Below are 21,277 nucleotides of genomic sequence, written 5' to 3'. Positions count from 1 at the left end.
AGAAGAACCTGGAAATGCATTCTCAAATCCATTCATTCATTGTCTTTGTGGCCATTGCTGGAACTGGTGACACTAGGTAAGCTATTAATTTATAGGCCCGTGCTAACTTGCGTAGTATGGTGAACCGTCTGTATCGCTTACGGACGCAGAATTAGAAGAGAAGTTAAATAAAAGTAAGCAATCTTTTTTACCATTTTTAATCTCATTCATATCAAATTACTGAACATAAATTATTTTAGTAGGTACATACTATTGTATCTAATGATTTACTATAAAATATAAATTAGAGTGGCACCCTTGAAGATAAATGTATCGAAATGGCTATATGATATTATTATCTCCATGATTTCTTCCATAATCTTTGCACCTTCTAACTATTAACCAGACGATTCAGAATCGTATAACCCCATTACAATAACATCCACAATCCAGCCATTTTTAACATAAATGATAATTTTATTCTTAGCTCTACTTGTTAACTATTACATTACCACTATCTATGTACAAGTAAAAACAAGCTGTATCTATCTGATTACAAGCTGTTATATTTGCGGAAGTGATTATAACACCACTCCATGCATTTGGTGGTCCGCGCTAAGCTAGCATTACCCCTACCACAATGTATTACTTCTATACATTTCTTACAAAAACGTTTTATCACACTTGTACTGTACAATACATGGCAAAGAATAGTAATTATCTAAAGCTGGACTGTGCTACCGTATTTTACGATCCCATGATGTCAATAAAGGGAATATTTCAAGAGAATTTATATTCGTTAGTAATCTCTTCAGTGGTCCCCATTTTGACAAAAATATATTAAAATTTATCCCAAATATATTATCAAAGTTGAACAATAGAACAGTACACTAGTAAAAAATAATACCAAGGAACTTTAAAATGTTTAAGTGAAGGGTTTGTAGTAGATATATATCTACTACAAACCCTTCACTACGATAATTATTGCTTTATGGTGAGCGTTAAGATGGCGGGACCAAGTCTCCAATTCAGAAATATAGCACGTCAAGGTACTATAAACGTACTATTTGTACCCTTAACCGGACATTTGTACCTCTAAAGGTAATAAAAGTACATGAAGAAGTCCCTGGTCCCGCCACTTTCACGTCAATTTGGCGGGATTTTCTGGAAGCGCTAGTCAGAGGCAGGTTATTTATATCCGAAAACTTAGTACTACGTATATCCTGGTATGTACTCCCATTGCAATACAATTGTAGGTACCAAATTGAAGTTACGTGATTAAAACATTGGTCCCGCCATTTTGACGATTTGTGTTTGACCAGGGGAGGTCCCTGCTTCATGTACTTTTATTACCTTTAGAGGTACAAATGTCTGGTTAAGGGTACAAATAGTACATTTATAGTACAAATACCTTGATGTGCTATAGCACATTACAGAATATATTCTGAATTGGAGACTTGGTTCCGCCATCTTAACGCTCACTGCTTTATGTATGATATTATTGAGGAATGTAAATTTCACCTGTTACTCATCTCAGATTTCTGACAATTTAAAAATATAAAACATAAAAATTAAATGAAAAACGCTTAACCATTCCTATGAAACATGGATTTAAATGATTAATTTATTGTCGTAATAAAAATATCTGGTAACCACTATACAAACCATTTTCATGTAAATCAAACATGTTCTAATATAGATATTTGTGGCAATAAAAAATAAGCGTATTGCAGATATATAATGTTAAAATATATACTTAAAATTATTCCACCAAACTGTAAGACTGACAAAAAGTTAAAAATACACTTTCGAGTCTTCACTTAGTATATATACATAAGCTATTTATACGTTATTTACATAATTTACACTATTTTTAAAAGAATTACAATTGAAGTAGGACACATTTTCTGACGTAATTTATAGATTTAGTGTTGCTGATGATAAAATTAAAAAGTATTTTTTTAAAGAAGATAGTAGCATAAAAATATTCAGATAAGCATTAGAGATCAATAAAGATCATAAGTATAGTACTTTTATATACTGGCCAACTTAGTTTTAAACATTTATGGTGTCCTTTCACTGCATTTCATATTCTGTAATCACAATCCATAATAGTGTACATAGTCTTTAATTTGTGGTGTATATATATTATTATATATAGTATATTTGTTAGTCACTGTCACGACACAACTACAAACATAACAAGAAAACGAATGATCATATAAAGTTATAGTAAATATCACAAATGTAAAAGCCAGCACTATACATTCGAATTTGCCTGTTACGCTTGTAGTAAATATTCCGAAATCACAAATCGCACTACACTGTGAGCTTATAACAGCGCTTGGCAGATGTCGATCTCTCGCACTAGTGTGAATGAGTGTTCTTGTGTCTGGAGCCGCAACTGTTGCCGGGCGGGGTTGCCCCCCCCTGCAGGGAGGGTATGCTAGTAGTTGACGGTGACGGGATGGTGGAGAGTGGCGGTGTGCGAGCTGGGCTGGTGACTGAAGCTGCTGGCTTGTACTTCGCCCGCGCTCGTCGGCACCGACCGGACTTGTTGCTGGAAACACATTTCTTATTATATTTATAGTCATTTTACTGTAAGTTTACTATTTAAGTTAACCTAGCTTTTCCCTGATTTATCAATTCAATCTGATACACTCATGTTGGCTAAAGCTGAGACTTTAGAGCAAAAACCTTTTGAAAACATTCCACAAAAAAACAAAACATGATTCTTAACACACATGGACAAAACTCAAGTCTATCTCTCTAGCAAAGTGGCAGATGATATTATTGTAGTCTGAACCTCAACGCGCACTGGTGATTTTTAACCCCCGACGCTTGTACGTGGCACCGTAGCTCATGAACGGATTAACAGATTTGGATGCTGTTTTTTTTTATTTGATAGCTAATTTTTATAGTGGTTCTTAGACATGTTTGATCAAAATCGGTTCAGCCGGTTCAAGTGTAGCGAAATGAATTAAGTCGAGGGTTTTTTTTATTTGACTAACAAATAAACTAGTGTTTTCCACTGACCACAGAGGCTAAAACATTGTTGATGCATAAAAAAATGTATAGCTAAACGATATTTCTTAGTAGACGATTTTGTTGAATGTTTTCATTGAGTTTCTAAGCTATTCGATTTGAATATTAAAATTACCTGAGTGGTTATTTGCATTACATTTGAATTAGTCTGGGTGTTTTGAACGACATTCGTCTCTGCCGGTCTGTTCTCAGTAGTTGCCCTGAAAAGATAAGACGAAAAATTTTTGTTACCTAATCCATACAGACTAATAAACAATACACTATAAATACAATGAGCTACTTCACTTGTGAAATAACAATAATGTAAGAGTGAAGTGCGAGTTATCAATTCGAAACTTGATGCGATGCAGTCAACCATTCAAATTGCGGCAACGGCCGCGTCGTTGTGATTGATGGTAAAAGATTCGACGATCGTGTTCGCATTTGAAAACTCGCAGTGCACATAGAGAATACTGATGATGATGTAATTAATGTTGGTCTCACATGATGTCGTGCTTCCTGTCCTGCGGCTCCTGTTTGTCGCAGTCGTCGGCCTCGGCCGGGGAGCCCTGGCCCGCGTCGTGCGTGCGCCGGTGCGCCACCAGGTGTCCTGACAGCGGAGAACAAAACATTACACTCTGTCTATCAGTACTACAGGTGGTGTACCGGTGAAGCCTATGGATCGAAAGGTTCCAGGTTCGAATCCTACTTATGTCACATGAGTTTATTAATCTTGATTTTTGTATGAGTTTTCATCAGCCACTAGATAGATAACATAGTGAGGAAACTACCCGATGGTGAATGGCGGAGCCAATGCGATAGTAAATAATAGCATTTCGAAGTATCTTTTATTGAAATTCTGACCTTTACATAGGAAGTCCTTAGAACAAACATCGCAGCGGAAAGGTCTGGAGCCTCCGCTGTTATTCTTATTGTGGGAGCGCTCGTGGAACAGCAGGTTTCCTTTCAGCGGGAACGACTTGCCGCACTCACCGCAACTGAACGGCCGTTCGCCGCAGCAGTGCGACCTGTAAATTGTAAACAGAATTATATAAAATTATAGAAAACCTAAAGAGGTAAGCAAGCCGCCTGCATTAATGCAATGGGGGATAACACTAGTGGATTCGCTGCTAGGCGTTAGACATTTGTCAAAATTTAGTTTGAAAACGAACATTTTATAATAAACTCCCCTGGCGGTTAGATCAAATTGCAGCAGCCCCCATTTGATTTGATCCGAGACATCTAGAATAATCGTGAATTGTATTTTCTCTTCTCAAATAAACGAAGAACAATACTACAAAAATCATTTTTATAGTTCTCTTTCTAAAAAATAAACTTAATTTTGGAAATTCCGCTGTGTGCGACTTGACAGTCGCCCTTGGGAATAATAATTAATCTATGTCATTTTTTTAATCTCGAATAAGTGATATTTCACCGTGACAGTCAAAGCGACGCTCAAATATGTAGGAAACAAACCTCATGTGCGTTCCCAGATGTTCCTTCCGAGTGAACGTCTTGGAGCAAACCTTGCAGGTGTGCGGCGTGTCGCCCGTGTGCTGCTTCATGTGGTTCGTGAGGTGCTCCTTGCGTGTGAACCGCTTCTGGCAGAACTCGCAGCGGTGCGGGGACTCGCCCGTGTGGATCCTACGCGGAATATAACGCGTTTACGTGTCATTTCAAATTATACCTATTTGCAATGCAAAAATATTATACCCATGAAACAAGAACTATTTAGTATGGTTTGCCTGCATAGTAAAATAATTGCATATAGTAGTCTTTTGCGCAGTCAGAACATAGATACATCAGGTCTCTTCTTTCGTGGCGTAAGTTATAAAAAAATTTCACCGTTTCTATAGCAGAGTCTATTCGTCATTTAATTAGGGTCGATTGAATGGATTTTGAAATGTAATAATATGAATTACCTGACATGATTTGTCAGATGCTCCTTCCTGGAGAAGGTCTTGGTGCAGAAAGGACACTTGTGCGGCGTCTCCCCCGTGTGGAGATGCACGTGGTTGGTGAGGTGCTCCTTACGTGAGAACGACTTGGTGCAATACGTGCACTTGAACGGCGTCTCGCCTGTGTGTTGTCTGCGACAATAAATGGGTAAATACATAAACAGGGACAAATTAGAGTGATTGTACAGAAACTGCATCCATCACATTTCATTTCTAATTTACCAGGTATCGAACCTGGGACTCCGTGATTCAGATACAAGATCTTCATTGTACGACTATGTTATGACATGAGACATTTTATCACTCAATTAACTTTTAACATTGAACAGCAAAATTTATATCAAGTTATAAATGAGGCCAGCGCACTAACAGTGGGGACATTAAAATGGCTGATGAAACTTTGAGAGAGAAGTTGTCAACGAGCCAATGTCCGCCACAGCTAAAAGTATACCTGATATGGTTGACGAGATGCTCCTTCCTGGTGAAGCTCTTGTTGCAGTAGGAGCAGGAGTGCGGCATGTCGCCCGTGTGCTGCCGCACGTGGTTGTTGAGGTGCTCCTTACGAGAGAACGCGCGCGGGCAGAACGTGCACTTGTGTGGGGTTTCGCCAGTGTGCTGTCTGCAGAGCACATTCCGATTTGATTCATTTATGTATAGCCTCGATTGGTCATTCTATTTTTGAGATGTACACTGCCATTTTTAATTGGCTGGATAAGCACATTTCAAAAATAGATAGGCAACACTCTTTTAGTTCTCAATTAAAATTGAAGCGTTAAATGTATCTATAACTGTTAGTTCAAAACTCGTCTAAATGATTATTTTTATTACACTCTGACTCAAATGAAAAATCACAAAATATTTCGCGAAGCATCAAATTTGATGACGAGGTCTGAACGAAGCAGTCCAACTATAATCCTCCGTGACTACAACGCCGAGGACCCGCAAGCTCAAGGGAGCTCAAATCGGAATGCACAATGCTATGCTACACTGCGCTCAAAGGGAAACTTCACACAAATGCCGTAAGAAACCGACTCTACACTACTCCCAATGAGAGAAAAACCTTACCTTAATTAGAAATTGGAAGACAAACTAAATCATGCATACTGACGACATGCCTTAATGGGTTCTAAGATTATTTCTACTAAACGGTCAAAGTTTTATATACCGTGTGACATTTAGCAGATTGTAGCACAGCATTGTATACTTCTACTTCTAACTAAACTGGACGACACAATACATTTAGATGATTATTAAAATCGAAGTAACTAGAATGATACTTTCAGCAGCCCAATTTTCCGTTGATATAATTCCAAAAGTAAAAGCAATACAATAAAAAATTACATCAAAATGTCACATATGACATGCATTTTCTGCGTTAATATAGCAGAAGCTAAAAATGTTTGAATGAAACTGAAATGTTTTACAAAATCGTTTCTATGATGCTTATTTTCTAAATAGCATGAACCTTACTGACCATTATTGAATTCTAAGAGAAAGTACCACCCCAGACCTGTGAAAAGCACATTCTTACCTGACATGATTGGTTAAATGTTCTTTTCTGGTAAAGGATTTGGAGCAGAAAGTACACCGGTGCGGGGATTCCCCGGTATGTTGGCGGACGTGGTTCGTGAGGTGCTCCTTGCGGGTGAACGATTTGGTGCAAAATGAACACTTGTGCGGAGACTCGCCCGTGTGTTGCCGGACGTGATTCACTGTAACACAATTTTCTTGTTATAATTTTCAATTTGCATACATATGAAAAATCTCCATTAGGATCCTATATCTTTGAAAGGTGAAAGGGTGGATTTAATTACTTTGGAAATTATTTTTTTTTGTATATGTGAATAAAGCAATATCCAAATATACTATAAATAAATAAATATATTAGGACAAATCACACAGATTGAGTTAGGCCCAAAGTAAGTTCGAGACTTGTGTTATGGAATACTAACTCAACGATACTATATTTTATAACAAATACTTGTATAGATAAAACATCCAAGACCCGGGCCAATCAGAAAAAGATCATTTTTCATCATGAGCTGACCGGCGGGATCAAACCCGGGACCTCTCGGTTCAGAAGCAAGCACATTACCACTGCGCCACCGAGGCCGTCAAAACGAAATAATAGTAAACGCTATAATAAAATCCTGCGAATAAATAAACTGCAATCGTAAAAACCTATTACCGAGATGGTCTTTTCTGGTGAAGGCTTTTGGACAATATCCACATTGGAAGGGGGTCTCCCCCGTGTGTTGTCTCACGTGGTTCACGAGATGTTCGCGGCGCGTGAAGGATTTCGAACAGAAGTTGCAGCGGTGCGGAGACTCGCCCGTATGTTGTCTCACGTGGTTCAAGAGGTGCTCCTTGCGAGTGAAGGTTTTGGAACAGAAGTCGCATCGGTGCGGCGTCTCGCCTGAAATTAGAATTAGGTTGATTATGTTCAGGTTTAGTAATTTGGCATGAAACGTACTGTATTGAAAAATTCGTCAAATCGTACAAATGCGGCTCTATTTAATATGCGCGCACGTTATTAATGTTATACAAGTGAATCTGGCTACAATTTTACATAGTGTACGAAAAAAATTTGCTATGTTATCATATTTTTTTCTGGTTGATATATATGTTTAATTTTAGGGCTCAATCAGGATAAACATCCAAACTCGTGAGTAAGATTGTGGAAATATAAATCCTCAAGTTCAAACTCTTTCACATACTATATTAGTACACGTTGGAAAAACAATAAATAACAAAATTCGCACGAGTAACAATACGTATATTCTTGGGTGATATTCATGCGTTAGTAAAAAATTCACAAAATTTGTAATTATAACAAAAATTAACACAAAAATTACATGAAAAGGAAATCCAAGCCTGCCACCAGGAGCAGTAAATTGCGAGGTACAGTCGGCCAAACAAATATCTTCCACACATCCAATGGGCTTAAATGAAAACTATACTGACCCGTATGCCACATAATGTGATTGGTGAAGTGTTCCTTTCTCGTGAAGGACTTGCCGCAAAGTTCGCATCGGAACGGAGTATCGTTTGTGTGTGACCTCATATGGTTCATTAAATGCTCCTTCCTAGTATACTTCTTGCCGCAAATTTGACAATGGTGCGGCGTTTCACCTATGCGTGGGCAGAAAATAAAACGTTAACATTCAATGATGCAACTATGTCTTTTGGTATCAATATATTGAGATTTGAAGTGTTAGTAAATTGAAGGCAGGCGCCCACCCACGATTATGGTGTGTTATGTTAGTGGCTCAATATTGAATCGGATAGTTGAATCATTCAATCTTTCTACTTTCTGCACCACTGGATCGACGCATGTCTGGTGCAGGCTTGGTTATTCCAAAATAAAACTTAAATGATCTAAATAAATGTTGTGTAATTCATTTTCAAAAAGGTATAAATGTAATTCTTCGTTATAAATCGTAACATGCTCACTACAAGGTGCTCTGTGAAGAAAGATTTAATGAGGATCACAATAATGTGCGACACGAGAGTTAGGTGTCTGTTTGGTTTACTAGCCACTTTGCTATTGCGCAAGCAAACCATAGACACGTCAGGTCTTTACCCTCGTGGCGCGCTGTGTGCTAATTAACATTATTTAATCCATGACGCGCGCAAAGTGAAAAATCAAAATCACAATTATCATTAGTCATTTAACCCTTAACTTGCGAAAAATGGCGTTATCAATCGCGAAATTACATCGAAAAATAAAGTAGGTACATTAATTGAATAGAAAACTAGACAATAAATTTACAAACGTTTGCTTTTTGAACTAAAAAGGTATGGTTTTATACATTTATGGGTATGTACTATATAGATAATACTCGCTATTATTAATTTCGTTTGTGCACATAATCTCAAATCAAAATCTAGTCACGGAAAACTGAATGTGTATAAAGCTAAGTTTATTGTTAAGGTTTGTGTTAAGTTTATTATGTGTTTTTAAAGGTCCAATACATCTGATATTCTATATCATCTAAATGAAATTATTGATTTCGTTACAAAATAAGTCACCATTTTTCAAGCAGGCAGATTCTACAGACATTGCTTGCAGAGACCATTTGTTGAAATATGGTTTGTTAACATTCGACTTATTCAATTAACAATTCATGTATAACTTATTCAATTTATTTAGTTATATTAATTTATAAGTAATTTAAAGTTGAATGAATCCATGGCTACACAAAGAAATGAACCTTTGAACCAGGTACTGTCCAGATATCTATTTTTGACTAAACTGTATTTTTTATATTTTAATTAATAATGGAAAAGATCAGGGATAAGGGAAACATGGAAAGAAAGAGGAGAGGCGTTGGCTCAGCAGTGGGACATGTTGTATTAATAAAAAAAAACATTTTTATTTAACTAAAATGGTTGTAATAAGAGGATTGACGTATCCAGTCACCTGTGTGCCACATGACGTGGTTCATGAAGTGCTCCTTCCTCGTGAAGCTCTTCTTGCAGATCTCGCAGCGGTGCGGAGTCTCGCCCGTGTGTTTCCGCACGTGGTTAACCATATGCTCCTTACGGGTGAATGTCTTTGCGCAGAACTCGCATCTGTCAGTTAAAGTATTGTATCATAGGTTAAAACAAAACAATATTCTGACAGGTAAACTGCTAGACATAGCCACTAGTTAGCCTTATCCAACACTTTTGAAATTGAACTTGTAACGCTATATGTTACATATAGGCTATAAGATAGTTTATCAGCAAGCGGTGAAGAAACAAGCCATAAATTTTGAATAAACTTACATCATCTAACGCCCAACAATACATGGCAACCCTGCCAGTCGTGAATTAAAAAAACACGTAACACACGCCGAATATTTTTCATATTTCAATCTCATACCAACATAATAAAATTAATTAGGCCTTACCTATAAGGCGTTTCTCCTGTGTGACTGCGGACATGATTGTCGAGATGTTCTTTGCGCGAGAAAGTTTTATGGCAAGTTGTGCAGGCGTAGGGCTTGTCTTGAGTTAGTCGCTTGGCATTGCGTTCCGCGGGGTCTCCAGCTGAAAGGTACATAATTATTACAGTGGTATACAGTGAACAAATGTAAAGAAAAAACCTGGAAGCAATTTGGAAAAATTTAGAAAATTTTAATTTTTCTGTCTCTCATTTGTCATTTTTGTTGTGAATAATACCTTAAATGTGATTTAGATAACTCCTTATTACTTACCAAGGTGAGTTTTCCCATGCCTTGACAGTTCGACAGGGTTGGCAAACGCAGAGCCGCATACTTGACACGTAAATGGCTTGCTTTCACCATGGTATCGTCTGCACACAAATTTTGAAACATTAAAGATTCATCACATATATAACTTTCACAGGCCTCTCCTGTGGTTATATGCAAGAACTAAATAAGTGGAAATTTAGTTGGAAACCATCTTTATCAATAAGTTATTGTTATAAAGGTTACCTATGAACGATGAGCTGGTATCTGAAGGGGAAGCTCTTCCCGCAGATGTCGCAGGCGTGCTGTCCGGGCGACGACTCCTCCAGCGCCGCGCTCGTGCCCGCCTCCACCTCCACCTCGCTGATCACCTGGGGTAACGTACGTCACTTAGAACCGTGTCTTATAAAGTGGTTTAAAGGTAATATTTCAGATTAATCAGAGCAGTGAAGTGTTTCTATTTCTAACAGAGTGTGTTAATTGCTAACACTGGTGTCAGATTTTATTCAAGTAGCTTAAAGGCACCTGACATGATTTTTATGACTACATACCGCGTCTAATGGCAAGTAATCGCATATACACTAATGAACTTAATCTGTCAATCAGTATGCAGGTTCCCTCACGGTGTTTCCATTCACTGGAAGTAAGTAGTAGTCTATGAAAACTTGAGTAAGATTGATATACATGTGGCATGAGTAGGATTCCTTTCGAACATAGGTGGACAGTTTTAACCACTTTCGGCGAAACTATTATATAAAAATTATTTTTTTCTATATCAATGCATTCTTATTTGACAATGTTAATGCTTACTTTAGATTGTTGCTGCCCCTCCGTGTTTAGCTTCCCGAAGACCTCGTGGTACGCCAGCAGTTGCGACAGATCTTCCACATTCACTTTATACATAGCATGGAGGTCGTGGTCTGACGCTCCAGCAGATATCTTCACCACAGCTCCTTCCATTCCCATCGCACCAACACTCTGTTTTACAATAAGACAAACTATTTAGAAGAAGTCCTAAAGAAGCAAAAATTCACTCTATTGAACCCATATCAGGGTGGACTGGGTTGTGGATACAATATCCAAATGGGTTTATATGACTTACCGGTATTTCTAGTAGACACTTATATGTGATACTAGATAATAACATTTTTATATTAGTTTCTGTGGCAATATATGTTTTCGTTGGAAACGTCTTTAAGTAAAACAACAATTACACTCAAACCTACCTTCAAATCGATTCCCTTGATGTCCTTGATTTCGGCAGGTATAGCAAACTGCGCAGTCTCTATCTTTGAGCTCTTCTCGTCCTTGACGATGAGCGGGTCCGCGGCGCTGGCCTCGATGGAGGTGGTGCCGTCCGCGTTGTGAGTCACCAGGATGTTGGCGGGCTCGCCCGTCGCCTGCTCAATGCGGACCACACTGTCTATTACCTGGGTACGGAGACGCACGCTACATTTTACTTCTGGGTTCAAAACACTTTGGAACATTACTTTCTAGGATTATTTCTTGGTTGCGGAAGCCAAGCAAACACCAGACCTGGTGATCAGGGGACCGACATTCTGGGACTATTTCACCTAATACGTCGTACCTGCTGGAATCTTATACCCTTTGACGTATCTTTTCCTTTTTAATTCTTATTGTTTGAAAAAATTCAAGGATATAATAGTGTGAAGAGGTGTAAACATTGCATAAGGACTATCTGTACCTTTGATTTTGTGGAAATTTTTAGATAGTACATAACTTTTCCCATACATGTATCTTTAATACACAACGAATTTCCCAAATCCAACAGAGCTTAGCGCGGTCAAACAAAGATACAGCCTATTATATTAGTATAGTATAGTTAAGATTATATACAAACGAAAAGTGTTAAAAGTTACTTGAATGGTATACTTATTATGTTTCGAATTAATCCTATTGTCAGTACTAAAGACTATGAACACATGTATAAAATATAGAAACATAAGATTAGTAAATTGCTGTCACCACTTAAAAACCTTATTTTAACTTTACAAATAAAATTGTCAAGTGGATCTACCTCAGACGTTTGCCACTCTTGTTTACACACCTGCTGTCCAACAATTTGCTGTAATTGGTGAACAGTAAGTGTCTGGTGGTCTGTGGGTATCTTGATAGCTTCGTGGAGCTCCTCTTTGTCCACTAGCTTCCCGCCCCCGGGCTCCACCACTGTGACGATGCCATCTTCACTGACAGTCAGTTGGATCTATGAAAGTTATAAAATAATAACAATTATTTTTTTGTCTGTATATTCACTATGCAATTTGAATTTTTATATATGTAAGTAGTTCTATTTTGTTTTGTTAACATGCCATTGGCAATGATTTCTCTTTTTTGTTCTTACGTTTTATTAATACATAAGGATATTTAGCCGCGACCCGTCCACCTATCAGTGGGTTCACGGGATTTTCTGTTTACCCCTGTGACAGAGAGAGATAATTAACATATAGTATCTTGAATTTTATCAATAGGAGATAACATTATGTTTATATTTTAGTAGCAAGATAATGAGATGCAATTATTTTATGGCACTTGAAACAGATTAATATAATGACAGCATGTGTACCAGCTAGTGTTCTCATCATCGTTAATTTTGGACCATATCAATTCACTACTTGAGAATTAGGCCTCCATTTTTTCCACTTCTAGCTAAAGTAATTGAAACTAAATACAGCAATCTAATACATATTTTATTTCATATGAATAATATTGATTCAAGAGTCAAATATTATTTTACAAAGGAAATGTGCAAAAACGTAAGACAAATATTGCATCACCAAGCGCAAACTTAAGTATGAACAAATACTTTGTAGCTTGCTCCTTTAATGAATCAACATATCTGTTCTTAATCTGAAAAAAAAAAAATGGAAATGCACTATGTTCTATAAATGATAACTGTGTGTGCGATAAGCACTTAACAGAAGTACTAATGACCTATGAACTTACATGCATAGTGTCAGCATATTGGAACCTTTTCTAGTACTTTAGAGCACTTGGTATGTGACAGTCATGTAATTATATAGTATTTCTTTTTTGTTTTGGAATATGATTATAAAAGGAGTTGAATTATTTAGGATGGTCTCACCTCGCTAACCTGTTGAATGATGATATAGCAAGCAGCGTGAAGTACAGGAACAATAGGTTACAAGTGCATTATTATACATGATTGTAAGGCAAAATGACAGCATTTATTTTAGTTTACACAATCAATGAGCACAAACCTGTTGATTTGTATGCTCCTGCCGCGACCCAGCCATCAGCTGCTGCTGCATCAAATGTTGTTGTGAATGATGCCCCTGAACATATGAAAAATCCCATTTTAGATCCCATAGAATATTTTCGTGACTTAACAAGCCAATAGTAAATTATGTATGATAAATAGGAACATCAATCACAATAAAATCTAAACAAATCATAATTTGTTATAAAAATACAAGTTGGAATTTTTATAAAAACTTGGACATTACATCACTGCATTTTACATGCATATGATAATTCAAAGATATATACTATTAAATTAATACAATACATGCAAAATATCTAAGTAATAAATTATTTTCTAGTATTATAGGTATATATCATAAAGAAGTAAACAATATACCTATTTACAGAAACATTCACTGCCCAAGACAAATCAAATGGATATGACAGACATGCTTTCCCATAATATAGTACTCTCAAAGCCTTTGAACAAAATTATCATACTATAGTCTACACAACAGCAACATACAATTAGCATTCCCGCTAATAAAGGGTAGGTTACCATGTGATTTACCATATCAACATTATGGTGTTGTACAAATTCGACCCGGTTATTGGGTACCTGCTGGTGAGTAGTAGCCACCTGAGCTGCACTGGAAGCTTGCTGGGCAGCCAATTCTTGCTGACTGTGAGCCACCAGAGCTTCTGCAATAGTAAAGTTTCTATTACAGCCAAAGATTTATTGATAACAGATATGAGAAATAATAACAAGAAAAGGGAAGTAAGTGTATTATTATATAAAGCTATGTGGATAAATCATAATGTTGTTTACATTCCAACAGCACTTCAACATATAGGTGGTCATTCCTAGTGTTGTCATTATCTACCTCTTTTTCTCTAAGAAGTACTTCATTAAAAGAACTAAATTTTAAAGATTTGGCTACACTTTTTCCATATATTTTAAAGGGTGGGTAATAAAATGTATTCTTGTCTTTGTTCAAATTTGTAAAAAGTTAATGAGAGACCAGGACCAATAATTACCATGAGTTTGACCGGATTGTGCTGCAATGATTTGAGACACTGGTATCTGTTGTGCACCAGCAGCCGACACTGTGACTTGTGGTTGTCCAGTGTGATGACCGAGTATGATATTTGGATCCCCATTGAGTATGCTAGCGTGGGTTTGGCCCAAATCCTAAAATGCAACATTAATTAAAATTAATAGGCAAATATGAAAGTACTTATTTCATATTTACCTACAATTTTTTTAAATGGGTAGTTTAGTAGAAACAATATTATAGTCACTAAGTTAAAAAAACATCTTTAAATAATTAGATTTTTTCATTTAAGTGGATGTTTTTTGTCAATCAGAAGTTTTGGTTGCTAGATAATAGAGGTGTTTTGATGATATGAATAATATAATGGAGTCCTTGATAAAATTACCTGAACAGGTTTTCCATTTTCAATTCTTGTGCCTGTAGGCAGTCCATATACGGAAACTTGAGGTATGGGGCTCGGAAAAAGATTTGTAAACACCCAATATTTTGCGACACTAGACAAAGCAACGTTGACGGCTGCTGAATTCACGGAATTTACTCGCAAGTCCGTTGCTGAAGTAGTGGCGGGCATGTTACTCTGCTGTTGTTGGGCATTTTGGATCCGTTGGCTTTGAGACTGAAATGTAAAACACATCAATTAGAATGGGAACTCGGCATGAACTCGGCAAAAAAAAAAACTAAAAGAGCTAAACAAACCTCAGAAGTTCCAGGAGGCTGGCCACCACCCGTATTGATACTATGGTGCTCGGGATTCATTGTTAGTCCTCACAGTATAAAATACTAACAACTTTCACTATAATATGTACAAAAACACAACATTTCCTAAACTTTATGCATCGGCATTGTCATAATTTGACTGTCATCGAAATGGAGGCGCGGGGGACGCGACGGGCCGCCATTATGATTCTTAGCGCACAATAACATTTTTTTAATGCCACAAATGCTGTGATATCTTTGTTTATAACACTATTTACGATTGTTATAGTTACTTTTGTATATTCGTCAATAAAACCACTATGTTGTTTACAATTTCTTGTAGAGATTATTCCAAAGTTTCCATTAAACACATTCTTCACACACAGCCACGAAAGAACGAAAGTTTTGTCATGGCCACGGTACGTGCTACCAACATAATGCTGAGAAATCAACTAACAATTTAAAAATAATAAAACGTTTGCATTAATATCGTTTAGTATAAAACAAAATATATAGCATGTAATACATACTTTTCAATTGTATATTATGGTTTATTCTATGCTCATGCTTTTATTATAAATGACAAGGAAAATAAAATAAACAATTTATTGACAGATTAATAAAAAATACGACAGATGGCAGTGCAATCAATACAAGCTGCCAACCGCAAGGAAAAATAAAGAAGCATTCAAAGAATTTACAACTTCTTGCGGTTTGTAATTTTTGATAAAATCTCAGATTATTAGAACAATAAAATATATTTATGTGTATGTTTGTAACACACAGATTTAATATAACGCATTTCTAAACCACTGGGTTGGCTAAATCGATTTCATGAAAGTTGCAATAGATATGTTTCCCTATCGTATCTGGCGTATCTGCCGGCAAGAGCTAGTCATTTATGTAGTACTAGCTGCGCCCTAGGTTTTCGCTCCCGCGGGAATGATTACCAAATGTACCAAATTTATATTTTGCGTGAAAAAGAGTAACAAATATAGACACACACATTCCTCACAAACTTTCGCATTTATAATATTTTATAGTAAGTAGGACTTAGGTACTTTAAAAAGATATATACCTAGATGTATTCGGCCTGCTAATTCTAAATGGTATATGATACCTATACCGATAAAACTTTCAATAATATTCCCTGAATACGACCGCAACTTTTTTGGAGGCTATATTTCATGCAAAACTTATAGGTATATTGTTTCGACCACAGGCTTCAACGCCCTAGCACCTACCTATTTGGCAAGGCATTGATTGTACTCTACTCTACGTCTACTCATTTAGAGCACAGAATCTGTGAAAACAAAATAAATGAATAAATATAAAATAAAATAAAATAACAATTTTTTTCTATCGGTCCCTCGCTGGCTTGTTGCACCATCTTTGGCTCTGACTAACGGAGGTGCATCTTTTGACGCCTCACACGGTTCGATAGGACCATCAATTTTTGAAATAGTATTTTAACGGTCCCCGAAAAGTTTACCTAAGCCCCTCAGGCACGCTGTTATGTCTATTTGTTGCCGTATATCGCAGTGAATTTTCCCTTTAGTGCATCTCGTGTATCCTTGAATATAATAAGTGTTTCCAGTGCAGTTTTGTTGATAGATTGTGTTTAAAAAATTCATTTAGCTTCCGTGAATGCCATATTTAGGCGCTAACACATAGATATTTTTCTCTAATTTTTTCTTGCTAACCCTTGATCGGCTTTGCTCATAGTTCTGTTTACCTACCTGTCACCCGACCAACTTCACAGCCCCTTGTGAAGTTTCGTTGCATTCCGTTGCACTTTTGCTGCATTTTCACCTGTAACATAGAAATTTTTCATAAAAATTGTATTAAATTGTTACTTTTTCGCCTTTTTTCCAATTTTTTTCTATCGGACTCTCGCTAGCTTGTTGCACCATCTTATGAGGCTAACGGAGACGCATCTTTTGACGCCTCTGAATCTGATTGAAGATAACATACGATATACAGGGCAGTGGTGTAGCGTATTATCGTATATCAGTCCATAGTAAGGAAATACTTACTGTATATATATATATATATATATATATATATATATATATATATATATATATATATATATATATATATATATATATATATACGTGATACGTACGTAGTTACATGTTTTACGATACGTGACGATACGAATTCTTCAAATGTTGTATATTTCTATTTCGATGAATGAGATTTTGTATTATGAACTCATGGGATGGAGTGTGTCATGCTCACTCCAATGGCCAATCTACGCGATGCTACGCGGGAACTGGTCAGCTCATTTCTTATATATATATATATATATCAGCACTCGGATCACTATCATAACTTGTTTTCATATACTTTTTGACTATGTACATTATGTACTTTGATATATTATTAGAAAAAGAAATATAAGAAACAATAATGGTAAGCGCTTCTGTCATAATAGCATGATAGGGACCAACACTGTTCAAATGAGTTTCTGTATTTCTTCTCAGCAATGGTCGTTCCGAAACGCCAGCCGTTTGTAGCTTGTGAGAAATTGCTATTTAATATAAAAATTGACGTACTTAACTAAAAAATGCCTGTGATAGTTTAATTTCTGAAAAAAATATTTGAATTTGAGTAATATTAAGCAAAAAAAGCTCTGTTGATGCGGGGTGGTCACTGATCGTTAAGTCCGTAATAAAGAAGATACCTGCTAAATTCCATCGAAAATCGTCTAGTAATTTTGCATGAAAGATTACAAACATCCATCGATAGATAGATTATTATTTATTTATATGTATGACCTAGCTTAGCTTAGCAGCTTCAACCGTGGAACCTATTGAAGTTTATTATGTTACCTCGAGTTAGAATAGATATTTATGTATCTATTTTAAATTTCATCAAAATAGCGCCAATATAGCCACGAAAGCATGGCAGACAGATGGAAGTATTAATTATTTCGCGAAGGGATAAATAATGTCTAATGTACTCTATAATTTAATTTTCCTGAGGACCAATAAAAACCCCGTTAACCTCGATTGTCAAGCATTTCAGATCGAATTTAAATATTACTCTTCATTCATAATGTATGGACCGTAATAAATTCAGCAGAGCAACCTAATGTAGAGCATAGAGTCATCGTTGTATTGTAATGTAGAGCTGCAAAACCTGGTAGGTATGATTTTGTAATTTTTAAAGGTAACTACGTAAAAAAGATTCAGTAAAGTGGTATTAATTACATACTTTAAAGTTATTATACGGGTATGGAATAATCATAACTCTTCTGTTTCATGTTTGTTTTGCACTATAGGTACCACCATAATTGAACACATCTATCCACCGTCTAGGATGTCATTACAACAAGCACAATGAGAAAATCTATGAATGAGGAGGTAAATGAATGGTGCAACAGGATGTGAAGATCCTCCTGGTCCGTTGATTGCCGTAGGAGTAGACGCAGTGAGTCGGAATTCCAACTAAACCACGCTTATACCACTCAGTTACAACGTCGAAGTTATACCGACCGCGCGCCTCCACAGTCGCGTGCCGCGTAAATCTTTACGTCACTCCTCAAAACTTTTTATAAACAACGTTAACGTATATATCCAACTATAATAAAAATTGTGGAAGTGTTTAATAGACTGCCGCGTCTGTTACCAATAAAATTTCGTCACGACATTGGACGATTCACTCAGCTGTCATTTGTTTTGATTAGCAAACACCGATTTGCCGCCGGCCGGTTCATCGCAGGTATGTCAGAATCAGACGCTTTGAAATGATATTAAAAATATAGACATTAAACGCAATACGTATAAATTGCTTTTTAATGACATTCGCAGCGAATACACGAGCAAACAGGGAAGTTGTTGTGGTTTTCCACCGCATAATTTCTAGTTAAATGGAAATTCTTAAAGAAATTGAATTCGTAAACAGTTTAGGAAGTGTTTCTTAATAAGAGAAATGCAGGGAGCAATTCATATAATGCGTTGTTCTGATATTGGAATAAGGAAAATAATTAAAACCTCCGACAAATGCGTCGTTCCGCGTTAAAATCCAAACATGTCAAGTATAATAAAATCTTACTCAAAGTAAACATGAATAACTCATGTGTTTCAAAACTACAAATTATTAATTCAAAGTGTTTTGCCTTGTATCTAAACTCCTAGATTAAAAAATATTTTGTACAGTGAATGGATGATATTTAATAAGTAATTAGCATAGTAAGTAAGTAAGGTAAGTACCTACGTTGTATTTACCTACATAAGTAGACAATTTTCCTTGACTTTGTCGAGGTAAATAGGATTTGTTAACATCTACTTCATATGCTGTCATAAAGTTATGAATTTATTTTGGTTTTATTATATTTACCTATCACGTAAAGATAATCAACTAAATAAGTTTCATGTCATTAGTTTTAATTTTATTTATTTTTCACTAAATATGTTCATATAAGATATAATTTTAGAACAGTAATTTATTTTAGCATACCTGACTTAGGTAGGAACAGAAGAAAGCCTTATTATTGGATTTAAAGTACTTACTTACTAGTATCTAATCATCTTTCTGTCATGAAATGTCGCTAAATCTGCTTATATCAGTAGCTATTTGTACTTGCCTACATCATAAAACTGTTTGTAGGTACTTAGTATACAGTTTTACAGTGTGCAAAGTTCAAGTTTTCTTACTTTCTTCGAGTGGTCTGTCAGAAAAATAAATTAATTTTATATTTATATAAATATGAAGTTTGGACAGCTACATACCGAATACTTTGTATCTTTTTGTATTCTATTCAGGTATTTGTATTAAATTTATAACATTACCTACCTAAGTAGTTTTTGTTTTTCTAGTAAAAAGTTTGGAACAATACATGCAATGCTAATCTCTAAAATTAAACTATTTAAAAGTATGATGTGACTTGAAAAGTGAAAAATTAAATATTTATTGCACCATTTAGATACAAAAGAAATATAAGTTTCATCTAAGTTCAAAAGTAAAGATGTAATAAAAAAAAAAATAAACTAAAATATACCTACGTAATATTTATTCGGAACCCTGACATTGAAAATATTAGAATATTTTGGGACCCTCCCCAAAATCTTTCTTCTCTTCTTCGAGTTGGATAGGATTCGATTCCTGCTCGAGTGCAAACATTTTTTATTTCATAAAATTTAAAATAGAGTTTTAATTTCATACTGAAATATTCGCAGTTCTCATTGCTGATATAGCAGTTCTCCCAGTTTTTCAAATGATAATGAGCAAATTGTATATTTTATGATATTAAGTTAATCCGAAATTATGTTATTTATTGTTCAATAGATTATATTTATAAATAATATTTGATACAAATGTAGGTACAACTTATTAAACAATATGATATAACGTCATGACAAAGTAAACTCTTGTCTAAACAGACTGGTTTCCGTTTTAGATCACGCATTGATTGCGCTTGCGACCTTGGAACGTGTAAAAATGCAAGAGTTCTGTCCGTGTCGCTTAATACCTGCGTGTAGGGTTACCATATCTCAGGATTTGTCTTGAGATCACCCAATTGTTAAACTCTTCTCAGGATTCCGCTCGAGAAAGAGGTCCACAAATCTGAGAATTCTCAGGATTTTTAGAATTTTAAATAAAGTACAGTATACAGTTTGTCATATATTGCAGAATTTCCTTAAACAAAAAGACCCCCAATAATCTCAATATGCGGAACATTATAGAAAAAAGATAATAATTATATAATTAATAATTATATTGTTTGAAAATGTTCTCATAAAAGACATTTTTGTGAGAACATTTTCAAACAGCAAATAATCTCAAGATTTCTCAATGACATATGTATATATTTGGTAACCCTACCTGCGTGACACTTATAAAAATAGATATCAAGTAGGTATACGTAATGACATGGTACAAATCATAAAGCCAAAGAGATTTAACTAAGTATTATACAACTAGGATTACTCAAATAGTAAAGATGGAAAATGCTAGGGAAAGAAATTTAATGTTCAACTCACTAGACAACTTATATGAGAAAGTATCAAATCAGTACTAGTAGATTCTATTATATTACTTTTATATCCTACAGGACTTCTATTTTATGGACCAAATTTGACTTACGATATTCTAACAGTATTTCAATTGAAAATCTGTCAGAATACTGTATCAAATCAAA

General features: G+C 35.7%; 2 protein-coding genes across 7 annotated transcripts in view; one reads left to right on the top strand and one right to left on the bottom strand.

The window, feature by feature from the left end:
• Positions 1-181: 181 nt before the first annotated feature.
• LOC128673680 (zinc finger protein 271-like) lies at positions 182-15,549 on the bottom strand. Of its 6 annotated transcripts, none has more exons than XM_053751694.2 (22): positions 15,130-15,549; positions 14,819-15,049; positions 14,417-14,570; positions 13,938-14,080; positions 13,396-13,470; positions 12,195-12,380; positions 11,383-11,586; positions 10,967-11,134; positions 10,403-10,527; positions 10,163-10,260; positions 9,857-9,995; positions 9,385-9,536; positions 7,926-8,093; positions 7,150-7,377; positions 6,493-6,673; positions 5,413-5,580; positions 4,926-5,093; positions 4,480-4,647; positions 3,868-4,031; positions 3,508-3,613; positions 3,140-3,224; positions 182-2,539 (listed from the first exon to the last, which is right to left on the bottom strand). In XM_053751694.2, the coding sequence occupies exons 1-22, from the start codon at positions 15,187-15,189 to the stop codon at positions 2,426-2,428; spliced, it is 3,285 nt and encodes a 1,094-aa protein (XP_053607669.1). In that variant the 5' UTR covers positions 15,190-15,549; the 3' UTR covers positions 182-2,425. The 6 variants fall into 6 exon arrangements, with proteins under 6 accessions (XP_053607669.1, XP_053607672.1, XP_053607671.1 ...); XM_053751697.2 differs by having other exon boundaries at positions 13,998-14,080; XM_053751696.2 differs by having other exon boundaries at positions 12,225-12,380; positions 15,130-15,548.
• Positions 15,550-18,600: 3,051 nt separating this feature from the next.
• The window catches only part of LOC128673681 (uncharacterized protein), a 66,649-nt gene continuing 63,972 nt past the window's right edge, over positions 18,601-21,277 (top strand). Inside the window, exon 1 of the mRNA XM_053751702.2 lies at positions 18,601-18,858. The gene's annotated coding sequence lies outside the window, so the exon portion shown is untranslated. The remainder of the gene's footprint in view (positions 18,859-21,277) is intronic.

This window comes from Plodia interpunctella, chromosome 11 (genome assembly GCF_027563975.2).
Source record: "Plodia interpunctella isolate USDA-ARS_2022_Savannah chromosome 11, ilPloInte3.2, whole genome shotgun sequence".
NCBI classification, from domain to species: Eukaryota; Metazoa; Arthropoda; class Insecta; order Lepidoptera; family Pyralidae; genus Plodia; species Plodia interpunctella.
The sequence above is the reverse complement of the archived record's forward strand: the minus strand, read 5'-3'. Positions and strand labels throughout refer to the sequence as shown.